This window comes from Drosophila melanogaster, chromosome 3R, assembly GCF_000001215.4.
Source record: "Drosophila melanogaster chromosome 3R".
Classification (NCBI taxonomy): Eukaryota; Metazoa; Arthropoda; class Insecta; order Diptera; family Drosophilidae; genus Drosophila; species Drosophila melanogaster.
Genome location: NT_033777.3, coordinates 28261734 through 28277209, shown reverse-complemented (window position 1 = coordinate 28277209; position 15476 = coordinate 28261734). Strand labels below are relative to the sequence as shown.

The following is a 15476-nucleotide window of genomic DNA, read 5'->3' as shown; positions in this document are numbered from 1 at the left end:
TAAAGGGCGCACACACTCACAGATCACGAAGTGAATGTTGGCAGTCGCAACGTTATCAGCGCCAAGCCTGCTGGTTAAGGGAATTATGCATATGTATCTGTATATCTAATGTCCTGCAGCACACCGCATCGGAATCAGGACGAGGACTGGAAAGCAGTGCTCAGAACCAGAGCCAGGACCCAACGGCCAACGAATTTATAACTGATTTCTGGTGATTTAGTTGGCTCGCCAAATGGAATGAGCTGAGTAGCGAATGTCTAGGGCGGCTGTTCCATGCACAGAGAAAAAATAATGTTAAGTTTATAATAATACATTAAAATTGAAAATGCTAGTTAAAGAGAAAGGTATAGTTATCTGTTTTTTTAAATATGTTGTAGTATTTTTTTTACCAATTAGTTTTGCATTCATTTGAAGTGATGGTTTCTCCATGTGCGTCACTTATTATGCAAAATGCCGCACATGGAGCGACGGATGATGACCAGGGGCCAAAAGGGTTGGGTTTCCAAATGGTTTGGACATGTCATGACGGAGCGCGTCTCATTTATATTGCATGGCTGAAATGGCTGAGAGGCATTCGTAGACTCACGGATAGATACGGGCCAGGCTCACTTGAAATGCATTGAAATTCATGCAAAAAAAAGGAAAAAAATAAAAGGAGAAAGGGGAAATGAGGGAAAGTGGGGGAAAAATGTGGCACAAGGCCGTGTGCCGGCACAAAAGTTAATTGAAATGCTATCAAAGCATATTCAATTAATTTAAATTAGCTCAGCGCGGCACAACACAAAACGCAATGCGCCTGCGGCGTTTTTGGGGGCCGCCAAGTTTTCCAGTTTTCCCGCCTCGCAGTTTCCACTTGACTGCCATGTTAATTATATACGCGAAGGCTGCTGCCAACCAAACTAAATGGCAAAAGTTTTCCCCCTGTCAGTGGCAAGAGTCGACTGCCAATGATAAGGAAAATCGGACGGCAGGTTTTGGGGGAAAGTGCGGAAAACTGGGCGTCCAACCACGCCTTCATTAATCAATTATTGCAAACAATTTATTGCTCTTGGGTTTTGGGGCGAAGGCAACAATGCCAATGACAACAGCCGACAATCAGCTATCAGCTCTTGGCAAAATATTTTTATTTAAAAAGGGCTTGCCAAATGATAATGCTCAACCAAATCGCCCGGAGCGTCCATCATTTGTCGGTTTCTGGCATCTCAAGGAGATGGCGAATGTAATTTTGTTTATTTCACATGTCGAGCGAAGCTGTCAGTCCATTGACAGTGTCAGAATTTCAATCAAAATGCAAATTAATAATAAACAAAAATGGCATGGCACTTACTCTCGCCGATGAGATCAAATTAAATTTCAATTAGCTGTCACAGGGCAAACCAAAATGGCGAAGGAGCTGCAAATTAGTCAATCGTATAACCTTTTGATACTTGCTCAAGCAAGAGATTGAGGTTGCTAGATCTTCTTGAACATGACTAGACATCAAGGGAACGTGCCCCAAGCGATTTGATTCAATTGCAATTACTATTTACATCGAGCCGTTTATAATTAGCACACCGCACTTAATTGGAGTGTCATTGATAGTCATTGATAATCATATACAATTTGTAAAATATTCTTTACCATTCAAGTCATAAAAACGGTTGTAAGTAATCCGCACTACTGTATTTAAAATTTTTTTTACTTTTTTACTCTGATATATAATACTATTCCAAATTTTTCGTAGCTGTTTTTTATGCGTGGAAAATATGCTGTTCCCTTGCAGGCGTAATTCCCTTATTTGCCGAACAAAAACGAAATCCTCGTTTATTTGTTTGTTCACTGGTTTCATTTACTGAGAATTCGGTTGAGTTCTGGTCTCTGTGTGCTTATTAACGTTTTGTTTTTAACATTTACATGAGCCTGCTGCCTGCACCAAATTGTCGACGGGTGGGCGGTCTGTTGGTCGGGCCAATGGTCAGCCGCAGATGGTCAGTAGCATCTGGTTTTTGGCCCCAATCCCTGCCTTTGTGCAACTAAATTATTTAGTTGTGTGGCCGGAAAGCAGAAGCAAGTAGTCCCGCGCATTGGGCACTGCGACCACTGCCAGTCTGAAAGTCCTGCGCTGGCCAAAAACTCACTGACATGGCCGGGCATCAAATGATTGCCCCAGACACTTTATAATGCATGAGTCTGCAGCAGTTGCAACAACAGCCGCAGCAGCAGCAGCAACAACAATAATGACAGCAGCAGCAACAGGAAGAGGCCGCACAATGAGCATGAACACGAGTAACCGAATTATTTATATTTAAATTGTTTTGGTTGCTGCACTCGTTGTTGCCTTTGAGTTTCGCACGCCTATTTGGCGAGTGCACACAGAGAACCCGTAGCCATGGAGCCCCTCGAATCCTCTGATCCCCGGCACCACCAGGCTGCCGTCTCCCACAGTGAAGACTCGGCTTTCATGGCCATGATTATGTGGCAGCGGCAGCCTTTGACTCTGCCGAAAAAGTGGTGAGAGCGCGACGTACACTAAGAAAATTACATAAAAGTTGCAAAACTCAACAGATACATTTGAGAATAATTTTATAATAATAATAATAAGAACTTAAAGTGTACGGGTTTCTTTGATAGGAGTATGCAAAACTAATTGAAAATATAGTGTTGCATATCCATAGACTTGTCTTTAGATCCTCCTCAAATCTGAATTAAGAGTGCGTTTTGACTTTACTCACTCTTTTTTTTGGGAGTGTACCACTGAGACACTATCCGTGTCCTGACCAGACTCCGCGTGAGCTTTATTTATGCATTTCATTTCGGTGTGCTTGCTGGGGGCAACTTTTGGTATGGCGATGCCACGGTAAGTGGGCGCAGAAGAATGGGGCTGTCTGTCGGGTTGCGTTGCGACCCGCCTTTGAGTTGATGTATTAAAAATTTTCACACATGGCAGTTGGTTGGCCGGTCGTCGCCTGCGAGGCAACCTCTTTGCTTGCACTGAGCACTGAAATTTGATTTTCCACCCCACGAGGAAAAGCGCCCACAATAACCCCGCCGCCATTCGCTTTTCATCTGGAACTTTGGCTGTGCACTTTTCAGCGCTTGATTTGCGTTGAAAATGCGCTGCTGGTTTTACCAACCCCCTTTGGATATACTCATATACTTGAACGCAACCCTGCCGGGGGATCACACGGCCAAAAGCTTTTGACGGTGCGTTCATTATGATTAGCAATTTTCCGCGGATGAGTTCGGAACAAGTAGGTGTGTGTGTGTGTGTGCTCTGGGGAATGCCTGGGGTTTTTTAATAAGACTTTTTGTTGGCTTTACGCTGCATTTGGGTAGCAGATGGAGCAAGAGTCAGCGAGTTATCAAGTGGCTTTTGTGGATTTTGTCAGCTGCATCGTGGTAACTTATTAATTTTGACTGGATGAGCGCAAAGGCAGGAAGCTCGAGTTACAAAATCAACTTAGATACTCTATTTATATTTATCTAGCCAGATATTTCCCAGAATACGTATTTTGAACGTGCGAATTCCTTCGAATATTGGTTAAGATAAATGGACATACATAAGCAGCCGTATCCTTGCAATATTTTATATTTATGTAAAATACCAGGAGATGGTTTTTTGGCGTGCCGCTCGGTTTGTGTATTTTTTACCATTAACCATAATGCTTTGTGTCTGTTTCGCCTGACATCGTGTGGCAGATTCGCACATGGAATTGCATTTTCGCGTCATTGTTTGATGGCTTCCGCTGCCGCTGCTGCTTCGCATCCTTGCTGCTTAAGCTTCCTTTTTGGCTGAAGCGCTTCCTGTTGCCATATTCCTTACCATTGTGGCAGCTCCCGTTTGTTGTCAAAAGCGCATACGCATCCTTATTTCCACTATCCAAAAATGCATTTAGCATTCCTCACTTTTTTTTTGTGTAATTTTATTGCTCCTGTTGGAGCAGCGTCGCTTCTTCTAACTGCAGAACGCATTGTTGTCAGCGGCAGCGCGTGCCACATCCTTTTGGACTCGGTAGTTTTTCTCCCGGCGAATGCAAACATGAAAATTGCATAATCCACGCATCGCGATTTATGACTTTTGTGCCAGCGTGACTGATGGCAGTACAAACAAATGTCAGGGAAATGCGAACCGCCTGTCACTTCTTGCGTCAGGCTAACATTTTCATAAAAACACGCCACTATATCCTGCGGATCAGCCAAGGACCTCCCGTGAGAGTGATGCCATCAACCGCAAGGCATTATCAACGAGACTCTGAGGTTAATCAGCAATTTAGGGCCCAAATTGATAGGCATCTTAGCTGCGGCACCGCAGCGCCAATTGCTCAATTAGCCGCCAATGCAGTTGGGCTAAAACAATGCCCATACCACAAGCGGCTTTCCTTCGAGATCCAATCGAATACTGCATAATTAATTTGCCAATTCGAAGGCAGGTGCACTTCAGTTGAGATGAGGTCGGATCAAGAGTGCACAGGGGAAGAACTATAAGCTTTATATAATGGTTTACTAAATGCAAAAGTTATTTTAAAACATATATCTACGGACAGATAGTATTACTACTGTTATTTTATTAAGTTTTTTTTTTATCGATTTGCCATAAGTGTAAGAGTGCACATCAAGCATCTCATTATCTATCCCTTTCTCTGCACATAGTCCTGCCTCTTTTGCTCTCTTAAAGACCTGTCGCCTGAGGCACATTTGTTGAACATTTTGCGGCCATTTATGAATGGGCGCGCATAAATTTGTGACACTTTTTGTGGCATTTTACGAGGCAGGTCCATTAAAATGGGGCCACATGTGCCCGTCGCACACACACACATGCACGCCCTTACACCCGCACCCGCAGGCCTCGGAATGTCCGATGTGGGAAAATAAAATGAAATACATAAATTTTGCAACGATTTGAGAGACCGCATTTTATAATTGAATCACGTACGACATTTTCAGAGGCGCGCGCGCGGAAATAGGAAATAAGTTTTGCCGCTGATATAAATTAGAATCTTAAGGGATTGCCATCGCGGCCGACTTAATCAATACTGCTGCCCTTTTAGCCTTCGTTCTCTCAAGGAATTTGCTATTCCAACAGGGTTCACTGAGAAAAAATGTTCTAAAAACAAGCTATATAAATATTATAGATATAAAGTAAAATTAATGGTTTCACTTCCATTTCATTCGATATTCATCCAGTGTTAATAAAATACTACTAATATTGTTAAGCTGTACTTATATTTTTATTGCACATCAATTGTTTTCCGTGTTTACTGGCAATAGTAAGAGTTTTAAATGCCCAGCCTGCGAATGCTTGCAATTTATGTGACTTGTTTGGCGGTGCAGAAAAGTTGCAGCGAGTTTTTCTTTAGCGCTTTTGGCAGACAGCAAAAGTTGCATGCGCGCATTTCCGTTTCCGTTTATTAGACCGTGAGAGAGTGTATGTGCAAGACTTCGTGTGTGCCTTGTTGTGGGGAGGAAAAACCTTTTGATTTACTTAGAGGCCGCGGCACGTTTTCTCCAAGAATCGAACAATTGGCAATTCACAAACAAAATACAAATCGAAGACGATGCGAATTGAGCTTTTGCAAACTTTTTGTTTTATGGCCCTGCGAACACACACACACACACGCTTTTACACAAACACACACAAGGAGAGGACGACACGCCGACATTTTGTATCAGTGTGTGCACACTCCATTGGGCCCCAATGATGCGTACAAAATGCAACAGCAACAATTTTCGGCATTTTTTTTAAATGGTAATTTTTTCGTCGTCGCTGTACAACAACCCAGCCCACCCACAATTTGCCCCCCTCTTCCACGAATTTTTCAGCCGCACTGATCTGCTTTTCTCTTGTTGCTACCGCGGAGAGCACATTACATGGAAAGCGCTTTTCCATTATTCGTTATTGTAGTTGATGTTTTTTTGTTGTTTTGCCATTGTCCGCATAAAAATGCATTGATTTTATCAAGTGAAAAAATCAAAAATGTTGACATGAACGCCGCATGGGGCAATAAAATATGGTAAGTGCATCGGTGGGCGGATTTTTCCTATTTTGGGGCCTCGTGGATGTGGGCTTTTGATATCTCCGGCGATTTACATTAGTTTTGTGTGCAATTTATGCGCGGGCATAAAATCATTGTGCTGCATCATGTTAAACAAACTTAGTTATGCGGATATTTTTTTTCCGTAAAATGCGGGCTTTCTGTATTTTTATGGGATTTTTAAACAATGGTGCAGGTGTCGTAAAGCATGGAATTTTAATTTTTGGAAATTTGGTATTTTATTATATTACTTGTAAAAATTCTCCATTGCTTCAAATATTTGCATTATTTTTTTGCAGATACAAATTTTTATGCTTGCTTAGTGATTAAATTGATTTAAAGTGATTTAAATTAATATGTATTTAAAGGTCCTTGTTTGTTCATTTTTTGATGTGTTAATTTGTGGAATACCTTATTCTTTATTCAGTTATTCAGTCCATGTACACGTACGTATCAAACAAGTTTCGAATAAAGTTTATTTTGGAAGACAAGGCCATTGGCGCCATTCATCTAATTGGCAGAAACTAATATGTGGCCATGTATGCAGGCTGCAAAACCAGCAGCCAGAACAGCTAAGTATGTGGCGCCACCAAGTGTGAGAGTCCAATCCCAATCCCATAGCCAAGTCTGAGGTTTTGGGGCTGCTTTGCGGCATTTTGTCGAGATTTGTTGAGAATTTATGCGCTACCTTAGAGAATTTATGAGTTGCAGTCGAGTGAATTATTTTATCATACGCATGCAGCAGCAACAAACACAGGGGGCATGTAAAGTCCTTGCCACAACAAGCTGCAGCGGAAACAGCAGCAGCACAGGCAACTAAGGCCTGCTGCACAGTTTAAGCTACTAATTTCACATGCAAAAGTCTTCACTAAGCTGGCATTTTAATCTTGCCCGAGTGGTGGTCCTCCATGCGTGTGTATGTGTGTGTGTGTGTTTGTGGGTCCTGTTTCAGTGTGGAAGTAGATGTGAAATGGGCGTGTCTATGGGCTTGTAAGTAATTAAGCACTCGCCCTGCTGAAATGCCTACACACTAAATAATAGCATTGGCCGTGGTACGTTGTTTTCCCTCCTCTTTTTTAAGGGTTTTTCTTTTTTTTTCTATTTCCTTTTTTCGTCTTTTCCCCTAACTTATAATTGCGCACTGAAATCTTAATGTTAAATCTTAATTGTTCAAATGCTATCGCTTTTAATGTATGGTAAATATAAATTTTTAATTCAATTTTGTAGATACTCTTTCAGTTAGTTATTAACAGAACTTGTAGGAAATTCAAAGGGGGCTCTGTATTTTTTTTTCGTGTAACCTGTCCGCAGAGATTTAACTTGTAGTCCGGCCATTGATATGCGTTTCCCGGGAGGAAAGCCTCGAACTGGGCTTAAGTTGCTCAAAGTCCTGTCAAATGGGCTCGTCCTTCGGCCGCTGTTGCTTCTTCCGATCCTTCTGCTCTCGATGCGGCTGCCGTTGCCGTTGTACTTAGGCCTAATGCCTTGCACTTGTTTGCAAATTGCATTGGGATAACAACGAGCAGCAGCAGCTCTTGCATCCTCCTGCGTTCTTCTGCATCCTTCTGCATCCTGCTGAATTCTCTGCTGCCAATTCTTGGCCCATTGTTTGTGCTATGCCGTTGCCAGGTGTCCAGATTGCAGTTCGTGCTCGAGCCTGGGCTAATCAATTTGCATGCTGGCGCAAGCTGATTTACCTGCTGCTACCACCTGCTCGCTTTTCCGGCAGCAGCAGCAGCAGTTCTCTACGCCGTCACTAGCTTTTCATTTAATTTCCAGCCGACGTCGCAAAGGATACTGCTCCTTCGGCTGCTGCACATTTGCATACTGGCGTCGAGTCACGTCATTCGGAATTGCCTTTCGAAATGAAAAAAGTTTTTTAATTTTACACATGCTGCGATTAAGATGTCAAATGTCAATTGTTTCGACAAAAATATTTGCGAAAAACTATTGCAATTTCATAGAAAAGCGCATGAAATAAGTTTACTCAATACTTGTATCATCGCGTGTAATTTTTTAACCATAAAACAGAGTTTGTTACAAGTCAGTATACTGCAAAACTTAAATCAAAGACCTACCCTCAAAAACATCGACTATTAAAGACCCGTGCTATCAATTAGTCCGGTGGTCCAGTACTTTGATCTGTGAAAAGAGTTGAAGAGTTGGTATACCCATGCCGTCAATTAGGAACCTGCCATGTGCCGGCAATTTAAGCACGAATTAATTAAAATTCCAGCACATAAAATGCTAAATTTGCACCCCCCTCTTTTCGGCTATAATTCAATGTACGTGTGTGTGAGTCGGTTATGGCTACTTTGACGTATTTGCCGTGCATAATTAGCTTCATTACTCATTCATCTTTGCATTCATTCATTAGAAACCAATTGACAGTTTAATTAAGTTTTCGCTTTTCGTCCCTCGTTTGTCTTTGCCGTGGCCGACGCCAAACTTCCGCTCAAATAAAAAAAAGTTTAAACAAAACAGCATGGGTGTAATGGAAACGAAGGGTATGCAGGGATCTACACAAGGTGGTGGCCGGCAGTGCCTAATTGGCACCCAATTAGGCATAAATATTTTGGCTGTGTCGGCAGCAAAACAATTATTCGTTCCATACTTCATCGCCGAGCTGCGCTTTTCATTCCTCACTTTTGGGGGCCTTTCGAGACCGGACTGAAAGCTGCCTTTGACCTTCTCGACGGGGTTCTGGAGTCCTGATTAGGTTCCCTAATTGAGCATAGTTAAATGCATAAGCTGATTGTGGTGGAAAAATTAAAAAGTTCTCCTCAAAGGGGATTCCAAATAGGTAAAGTGTCGGCTTCAATCTAAACTTTATTTTGGGTTGAAGGACTCCGTGGGTGGAACATTTAAAAAAAATGGTAAGACCCACTTATTGTCTTTTTTATTCCATTTATTCCATTTTTAACGATTCCTTACAAATTTCATCGGCAGTGGCTTCTGAAAGCCCCTTAAACATTCGATACATCTCGAACATCAAACCTTTTAGTGGTATTCATTCTCAACCGCATTTACCTGCATATTGCGGCGGAAATTTTATAACATTCATTCGAAAATTATAATAAACGCCACTCGTCTGCACTTTAAACTTGGATTCTGGGCACTTAGGGCTCGTTTCATGCCACCCCATCGCCGACTAACATTCAAAGTTGGTCGCATCAAGCCACATTGTTAGCGCTAACTACCAGGAAAGGCCCGTGGCGTTTTCTGTTCCAGGCTGTGTCCCGTTAATGAAATGTCGAATCCTGAGCAAGGACCTCGTTGCCACCCAACACCCACCGCACGGTTCACATGTGTGTGTGTGTGTGTGTGTGCGCGGCTTGTTCGCGAAAGTTGATAAAAGCGCCGCGAGACAAATTCTGATGTGGGTGTACTGTTGTTGGGTGCAGGTTGTTACCTGTGAGCAGGATGCTGTACATCAATCTGCCGCTGTTGCCGTTTCGGTTGCATGTTTATCGTGTTTGCGGCTCATTAAATGCGGCTCATTAGGCCCGGTCAGAGTTCAGAGTGTAGGCCAACCGGCTGCAGCGCCAAGAGGCTGAGCTCGAGCTTATCCTTGGCAGGAGCCAGCCGCATTTGGCTCATGCAGGATGTACTACATGTGGAGCCGGCAAATTAATATGATTCTAGATGTCTTTCTGTTTGTACAGCACATATCGAAATCCGAAAGTAGCAATCATATCAAATATTAGGCTCGAAATTAAACAAAAACAGAAGCGTAATCAGAATCTTGACACACATCAGGCCAAAGTAAGAGTTTATTAGAGTGGTCCTATTCTGTGTAATAAAATATTTGTTTGTTTAAAGCACACTTCCGGCTAAATGCAGACTATGAAAAATAGGACATTAATACTGGAAAACTTTTAGATTGAAGCTTCGACAGATTTTTTTTGTTGGTGCATTATGCATGTATGGCTCATTTTAAGCATGCCCCAATTAGTATTGCAAGTCCACCCTGAATATCAGAGAGAAATGATTCGATAACCGGCCAGAATCAGAATTCAGCTCCTAATTGAAATCGACTATGTTGATCATGGGCCTCTTCCCGTCTGCCGATGACAGAAGTCGGATTGAAGTCTGCTCCCTTCCTTCTTCCCCTTTGATGAATGTGTGCAATGTTTAGGCCTTTTTATGAGCCAAATCCCTGTGTCCGTGTGTTTGTCTGCCCGTCTGTGTGTTTGTGGCTGACAAACAGCTTAAAACCTTGATGGACATTAGGCTAGCTGAGGGGGCCCGATGTGGTGGGATGTTTTACATTTCAACGTCTGTTGGTCGAAAGGCAAACCAAAACCCGAATCAAACGGACGATGGGGCGTACAAACAAATGCGCTTTGAGGCCTTTCACTCACTTTGGCTAGGTAGCAATTACTGTTTGTTTATGCATTTGTTATTGTTGCCGTTGCCATTGCAGCCAAAGAAGTAGAATTGAAATTTGAAATTCATAATTCAATTGAAGTTGTGCTTGGCTGGCAGCATCAACAAAACCCGAGACCAACAAATGGAATTACACAAATACACAGAAGTTAAAGTTAATACATATACCGTGTGCACTTTAAGTTAAATTGAACTGTTTGTATACTATTTAAGTACTTGAAGTCTTTATTTGAAAAAGAGGTATAAAGCCATAATGCAAGTGGAATAAAATTAGCTTTAGATTTGACAAAGAAAGAATTCTTCGATCTTTTTTTTTCTGTGCACTGCTGCTGCAGCAGAAGGGGGCGTGGTCGCCAAAGGCCGACTGCTTGCATGTGTGTTAATTGAATGCAGCTGCAATTGCAGCAGTATACCATCCAAATGCATTGCCAACTGGAATTTTCTTTGATCGTTTTGCCGGAGAAGGAACGCAAAATGTACGAATGGAAAAAAAGATAGGCCAGCTCCTTTATATACGTCCATTTGCTGACATTTTGTTTAAAATGCATAAATCATCAAATGCTGCAGTGTCATAAACGAGGCAATGCACAAATACACCGAGACAATAAATAGATATGCGCTCGCATACGAAAATCAAACACGGCATATTATTATTTTGTGAGCTCGGCAAAAAGCAACAGCAGCAATGAGCAAAAAAAAAAAAAATGGGAAAAGCACAAAAATGGAAAATAGAGAAAAGAATTCAACTAGAACGAGGCGAATTTGGTACCCTCATCGCCAGTTGCAATAAATCTGCTGGGGCAGTCATAAATATTGATTTCGAAATTGTCCCTTTGCATGATGCTTGCATGTGTGGTGTGTGTGGGTGTGCGAGTGTGTGTGACTGTGAGTTCGATGTAGCCACGCCCCCTTCGACCCACTTCACTTAGATTTGTCGCTCATATTAGCTGCAGAAATGAAAATCGTTTTCCAATCGTATTCTTGTCGTTTACCTTTTCCTCTTACCGTCGCCGCCTCCACATTTCCCATTTTCCCATTGTTCCATTCAAGTGTAATTTGCAGTTGCTTTGCTTGTCGTTGTTATTCTTTTGCTGACAAACGCTCTTTTTCCATACTCTATTTAACTGAAAGTACTGTGTCCTAGAAACTAGCTTTTAAAATAAGATGTCGACTCTTAAAATCTTGCATCAAGCATTTTGCTTTTTGAGTGGCTTGTCATATGTCATAAAGTGATTATAATGACAATCTTATATATACCTTTGTATTCTTTTCTATTCTAATGCCACACGAAAAAGCTCTTTTTTCTTTAATTAATATGTAAGCATCAGTATAATATTAAAATAATAAATGGTATTTATCATTCAGATTTGTCATCTGCGGTTTTCCAATTAAATCAGTTCAAACAGAGCATTTGGCAGTCGAAGTTTGCCTAAGTTGCCGACCTTCTCGAGTGTTGAACTCAATATTTTCAATATGATGGCAATCGGGTTTTGAGTTTGATGCTTTCGTCATTGACCGTCGATGGTTTCCATGGATTCATCTTAGGTCGCCCATCTTAAACCATTGTTGTTGCTTTTGGTTGTTTCTGCCACTGCCGTTTCGCAGAAAAGTTTCGAATTTATGATCCGTCACTGACTTTAGAATTATGGCCAATGCTTACTGGCAGGTGGTTTGCCAGGGAAACTGGGAAAGGGGAGCGGTAGGGGAGAATGGGCAGGATATCGAAGGGACGACACATATGCTGGACCCTGACTGAAATTGAAATTAAAGTCATAATTCATAGCGGACGCGCTGCCTTCAGCGTTCAATTTTGATTCTTGTATGAGACACACGAAGAGAATTCTCCACCGAGTATATACGATAGGGAGTGCATGTGAAAAGTGTAAGCTGATAAGACTTCAGCGAATCAAAAATATGTATACAAATTTAATTACCACAAACACACAAAATGACTAAGCTCCTGCTAAGATTCGTGATAAGCGTCGTTTTAAACACCATATAAAAATAGTACTCAGCTTGCGATTTCAAAATCAGTTGGCAGGCAGTTGAATTGCCGCATGGAACGATGAACACAGCAAGATGGATAGTACTGTGTATCGTTTTGATGTTTTACCAGGGATCTGCCCAGACTCTGGAGGAGGATTGCGTAGACCACATGGAGCGGATTAATGGATCAAGCTATGCTCCCTGGCTGGCTGAAATTCTATCGGATTCTAAAGTAATTTGCGCTGGAGCACTCATAAATAATCGTTAGTATAACACGCGATATGCTTCATCAGACACAAAATAATCAATATATTGTTTCTCAGTTTATGTTCTAACAGCTGCGAGTTGTTTTAAAGAGAATGAAAAACTGTAAGTCCTGTTAAGTTAAAAAAACACCAGAAAAAATATTATCTGCCTTTTTTAAATAGAACTGTTCGCTTGGGCAGTGGCTATTTTGATAAAAGCTACGAAAATTTCCGAGTAACAAAGGCTTACTTTTGGATGACACATTTCCCGGCCAACAATACGAATAATTTGTGTATCTTTCGGTTGCAAACGGAAGTGGAATTTAAGACCCACATTCGACCGATGTGTATCACAAAAAGTCCTAAAAGCCTTGGATTGGCGACCACTTTTGAAATTATCAATGAAAAGCCCAAAATGTGGTACTTTTGTAAAAACATAAAAGGTTTATTCTGTAAATATGTTTTCGGAGAAAATGAAGAAAAATGGCAGTCCAAACCCACTGGAAGTCCTTGGACTGAAACAATCTCAAACGGTCCTTTCAAGGGACTTGTACGATATGGAATCCTGAGCTATCGTGATAACAAAACCTATGATGAGGTTTATATAAATGTTATGTCTCATATTAACTGGATAGCTCAAATCTCGTTAGAGATTGATATAAGTACTCCAGTCAAGAAAAAAGAATATTAAATATTTAATGGAACAGTACTGAGCATTTTTAATTGGTTCCTATTCAACCTAAGCTCGCTATGAAACGGAAATATGAAATAAGAAATTCTCTTTAAGTACTGTCTCATATTTATGCATAAATTATTTGTTGTAGATTTAATCTTTCAGTTAATTAAACGTTCTGATCGCTCATAAGAACAAACATAAAAGCGAAATGGGTAGCGCCAGCTCAATTGAAGATTGCTTTTAATCGCTATTATTTGGAAGTATATTTTAGTTTAAGACAATGAGTGCGACACTCCGGTTGGCGGTATTTGCTCTGCTGCTGTTTTACCAGGGATCAGCATTATTTTTAGAGCAGAATTGCGGGAAAAGTTCTGTATTTAGTCCCGCTCCATGGCTGGTCAAAATTCGACCAGAACTAAGTTCGAATATTACGTGTACTGGCACGCTTATCAACGAACGTAGGTGTTAAAATACAATTTTATTAAAATTTTTTTAACAACGTTGCTGATTTTATAGGGTTTGTCTTGACCGCTGCGAGCTGCATAGATTACCAAACTGAACTGTATGTAATAATAGAACAAACACTATACTGTATTCATTATTTGCCCTTCACAGCATCGTTCGCTTGGGAGAGATTGACGGAACCCTTCAAAACAGCAGTAAACTTCAGTATGAAGAAATATATGTTGCGAGGGCGCTCATACATAGGTCATATTCCTCAGAGAGCCATCAGTATAATATAGCTTTGCTCAGATTGAAAACAAGTGTTGTATACAAAAAAAATATACAGCCGATATGCATTGATGTAAACGTGGGTAAAGTACCAAAAGCTCCTACCTTTGAGATTGAAAAGAAAAAAAATGAAGAGCCTAAAAAGAACAAAGCTGGCATCATGAAACGTTTTTTAAATTGGTTTCTCTCCCTGTTTGGAGTTCGTGAACCACGACCCGATGTCATTTTACCCCCCCAACCCATTGCAGTTGGGTGGCCACTCACCAAACAAATTAACGAGTCTGCACTATTTCACCAATATGGCATTCTGAGCCATCGTAATTCCGAGTCAAAGAAGGACGTCTATACCGATGTGATGGCCTACGTCAATTGGATAACACCGCTCGCACTTGATGTGCATATAACCATGGCCCCAAATACAGATTTTGATTTTTAAATTTAAAATACAAAATAGTTAACTTTTACTTCTGTGTAATGTTCAGTTCTAATATTGCTATTGGCCGCTGTCACTTTACTTCTTCATTGTATTTAATATGCTTCTATGAGCTCTGACCATTGGTGGAGATGGCTAGTCTCGCCCCCAGACTGGCCCCGAACCAACTCCACCAGGATATTCCCATGTGGTAAGGTCCTTTTTTCTATTTCTTGTCTGTCCAGGAATCAGCTAGTATGTGTGCTATAAAATCACCATCATACTCATCTCTGAATGTTGACAGTTTTTGCATTCCTCTGGGAATGGTTGCTTGGATTTGGGTTGTTACTAAGGCTTATGAGTTATCAGCCCATCCCCTAATCATATGTGTTTCCTTGACCTTTACTTGCCATTTATATGGTTTACTATGAATAGTTAAATAGGTCCAACTTTAAGTAAGATTAGTAGTGAATATAAATTAGAACGACTGATAAGGTTTTTGAATTTTAATATATTTATTTATTTAATATGTCGAAAGCTATTTACCTATAAACTCAAACTATTAAGACATTTGATTGCAAATCGATGGATTTTAATTCAACGTTTATTAAATTTCCACTATATCGTTGACCGCAGATGATTCTAAAAGTGTTAAAATGTTACCGCTGAAAACTCAATTTATTTTATCACACATCCCCACATACTATAGTCCTTTTTCGAAATTCAAAAATCGTTGCTCCATACACGGCCATCGACATTTTATCCAATTACAAATAGCCCTTTGACTTTAAAATAAAAAATATCGTTATGGAATTGGGGCAAATAAGCTGAACATGAGACACATAAATTGCCTGGAGGTCCTAAATCTGCATTCCAATTTGGGGACCTTTGCGCCCTCGTGTATGTCACATTGTTTTTTAAATATTGGCACAAAATCAAATTATCTGCTATTTGTCAATAAATTACTACGGACAAAGGCGCAACTTTATTAAAATTCACCACAAAACGTTGCAGTTTCCGGTTTC

At 40.8% G+C, this 15476-nt stretch overlaps 2 protein-coding genes across 2 annotated transcripts; both read left to right on the top strand.

Moving 5' to 3' along the window:
* Nucleotides 1–12436: 12436 nt before the first annotated feature.
* On the top strand, nt 12437–13339 carry CG43124 (uncharacterized protein). The gene is made up of 3 exons (NM_001260416.2): nt 12437–12649; nt 12710–12755; nt 12815–13339. Exons 1-3 carry the CDS (start codon nt 12466–12468, stop codon nt 13320–13322), a joined length of 738 nt encoding a protein of 245 aa, NP_001247345.1. The 5' UTR covers nt 12437–12465; the 3' UTR covers nt 13323–13339.
* Nucleotides 13340–13587: 248 nt separating this feature from the next.
* CG43125 (uncharacterized protein) lies at nt 13588–14475 on the top strand (the record flags this gene model as incomplete). Its single annotated transcript, NM_001260415.1, has 3 exons — nt 13588–13765; nt 13824–13869; nt 13923–14475. The coding sequence occupies 3 exons, from the start codon at nt 13588–13590 to the stop codon at nt 14473–14475; spliced, it is 777 nt and encodes a 258-aa protein (NP_001247344.1).
* Nucleotides 14476–15476: the final 1001 nt, after the last annotated feature.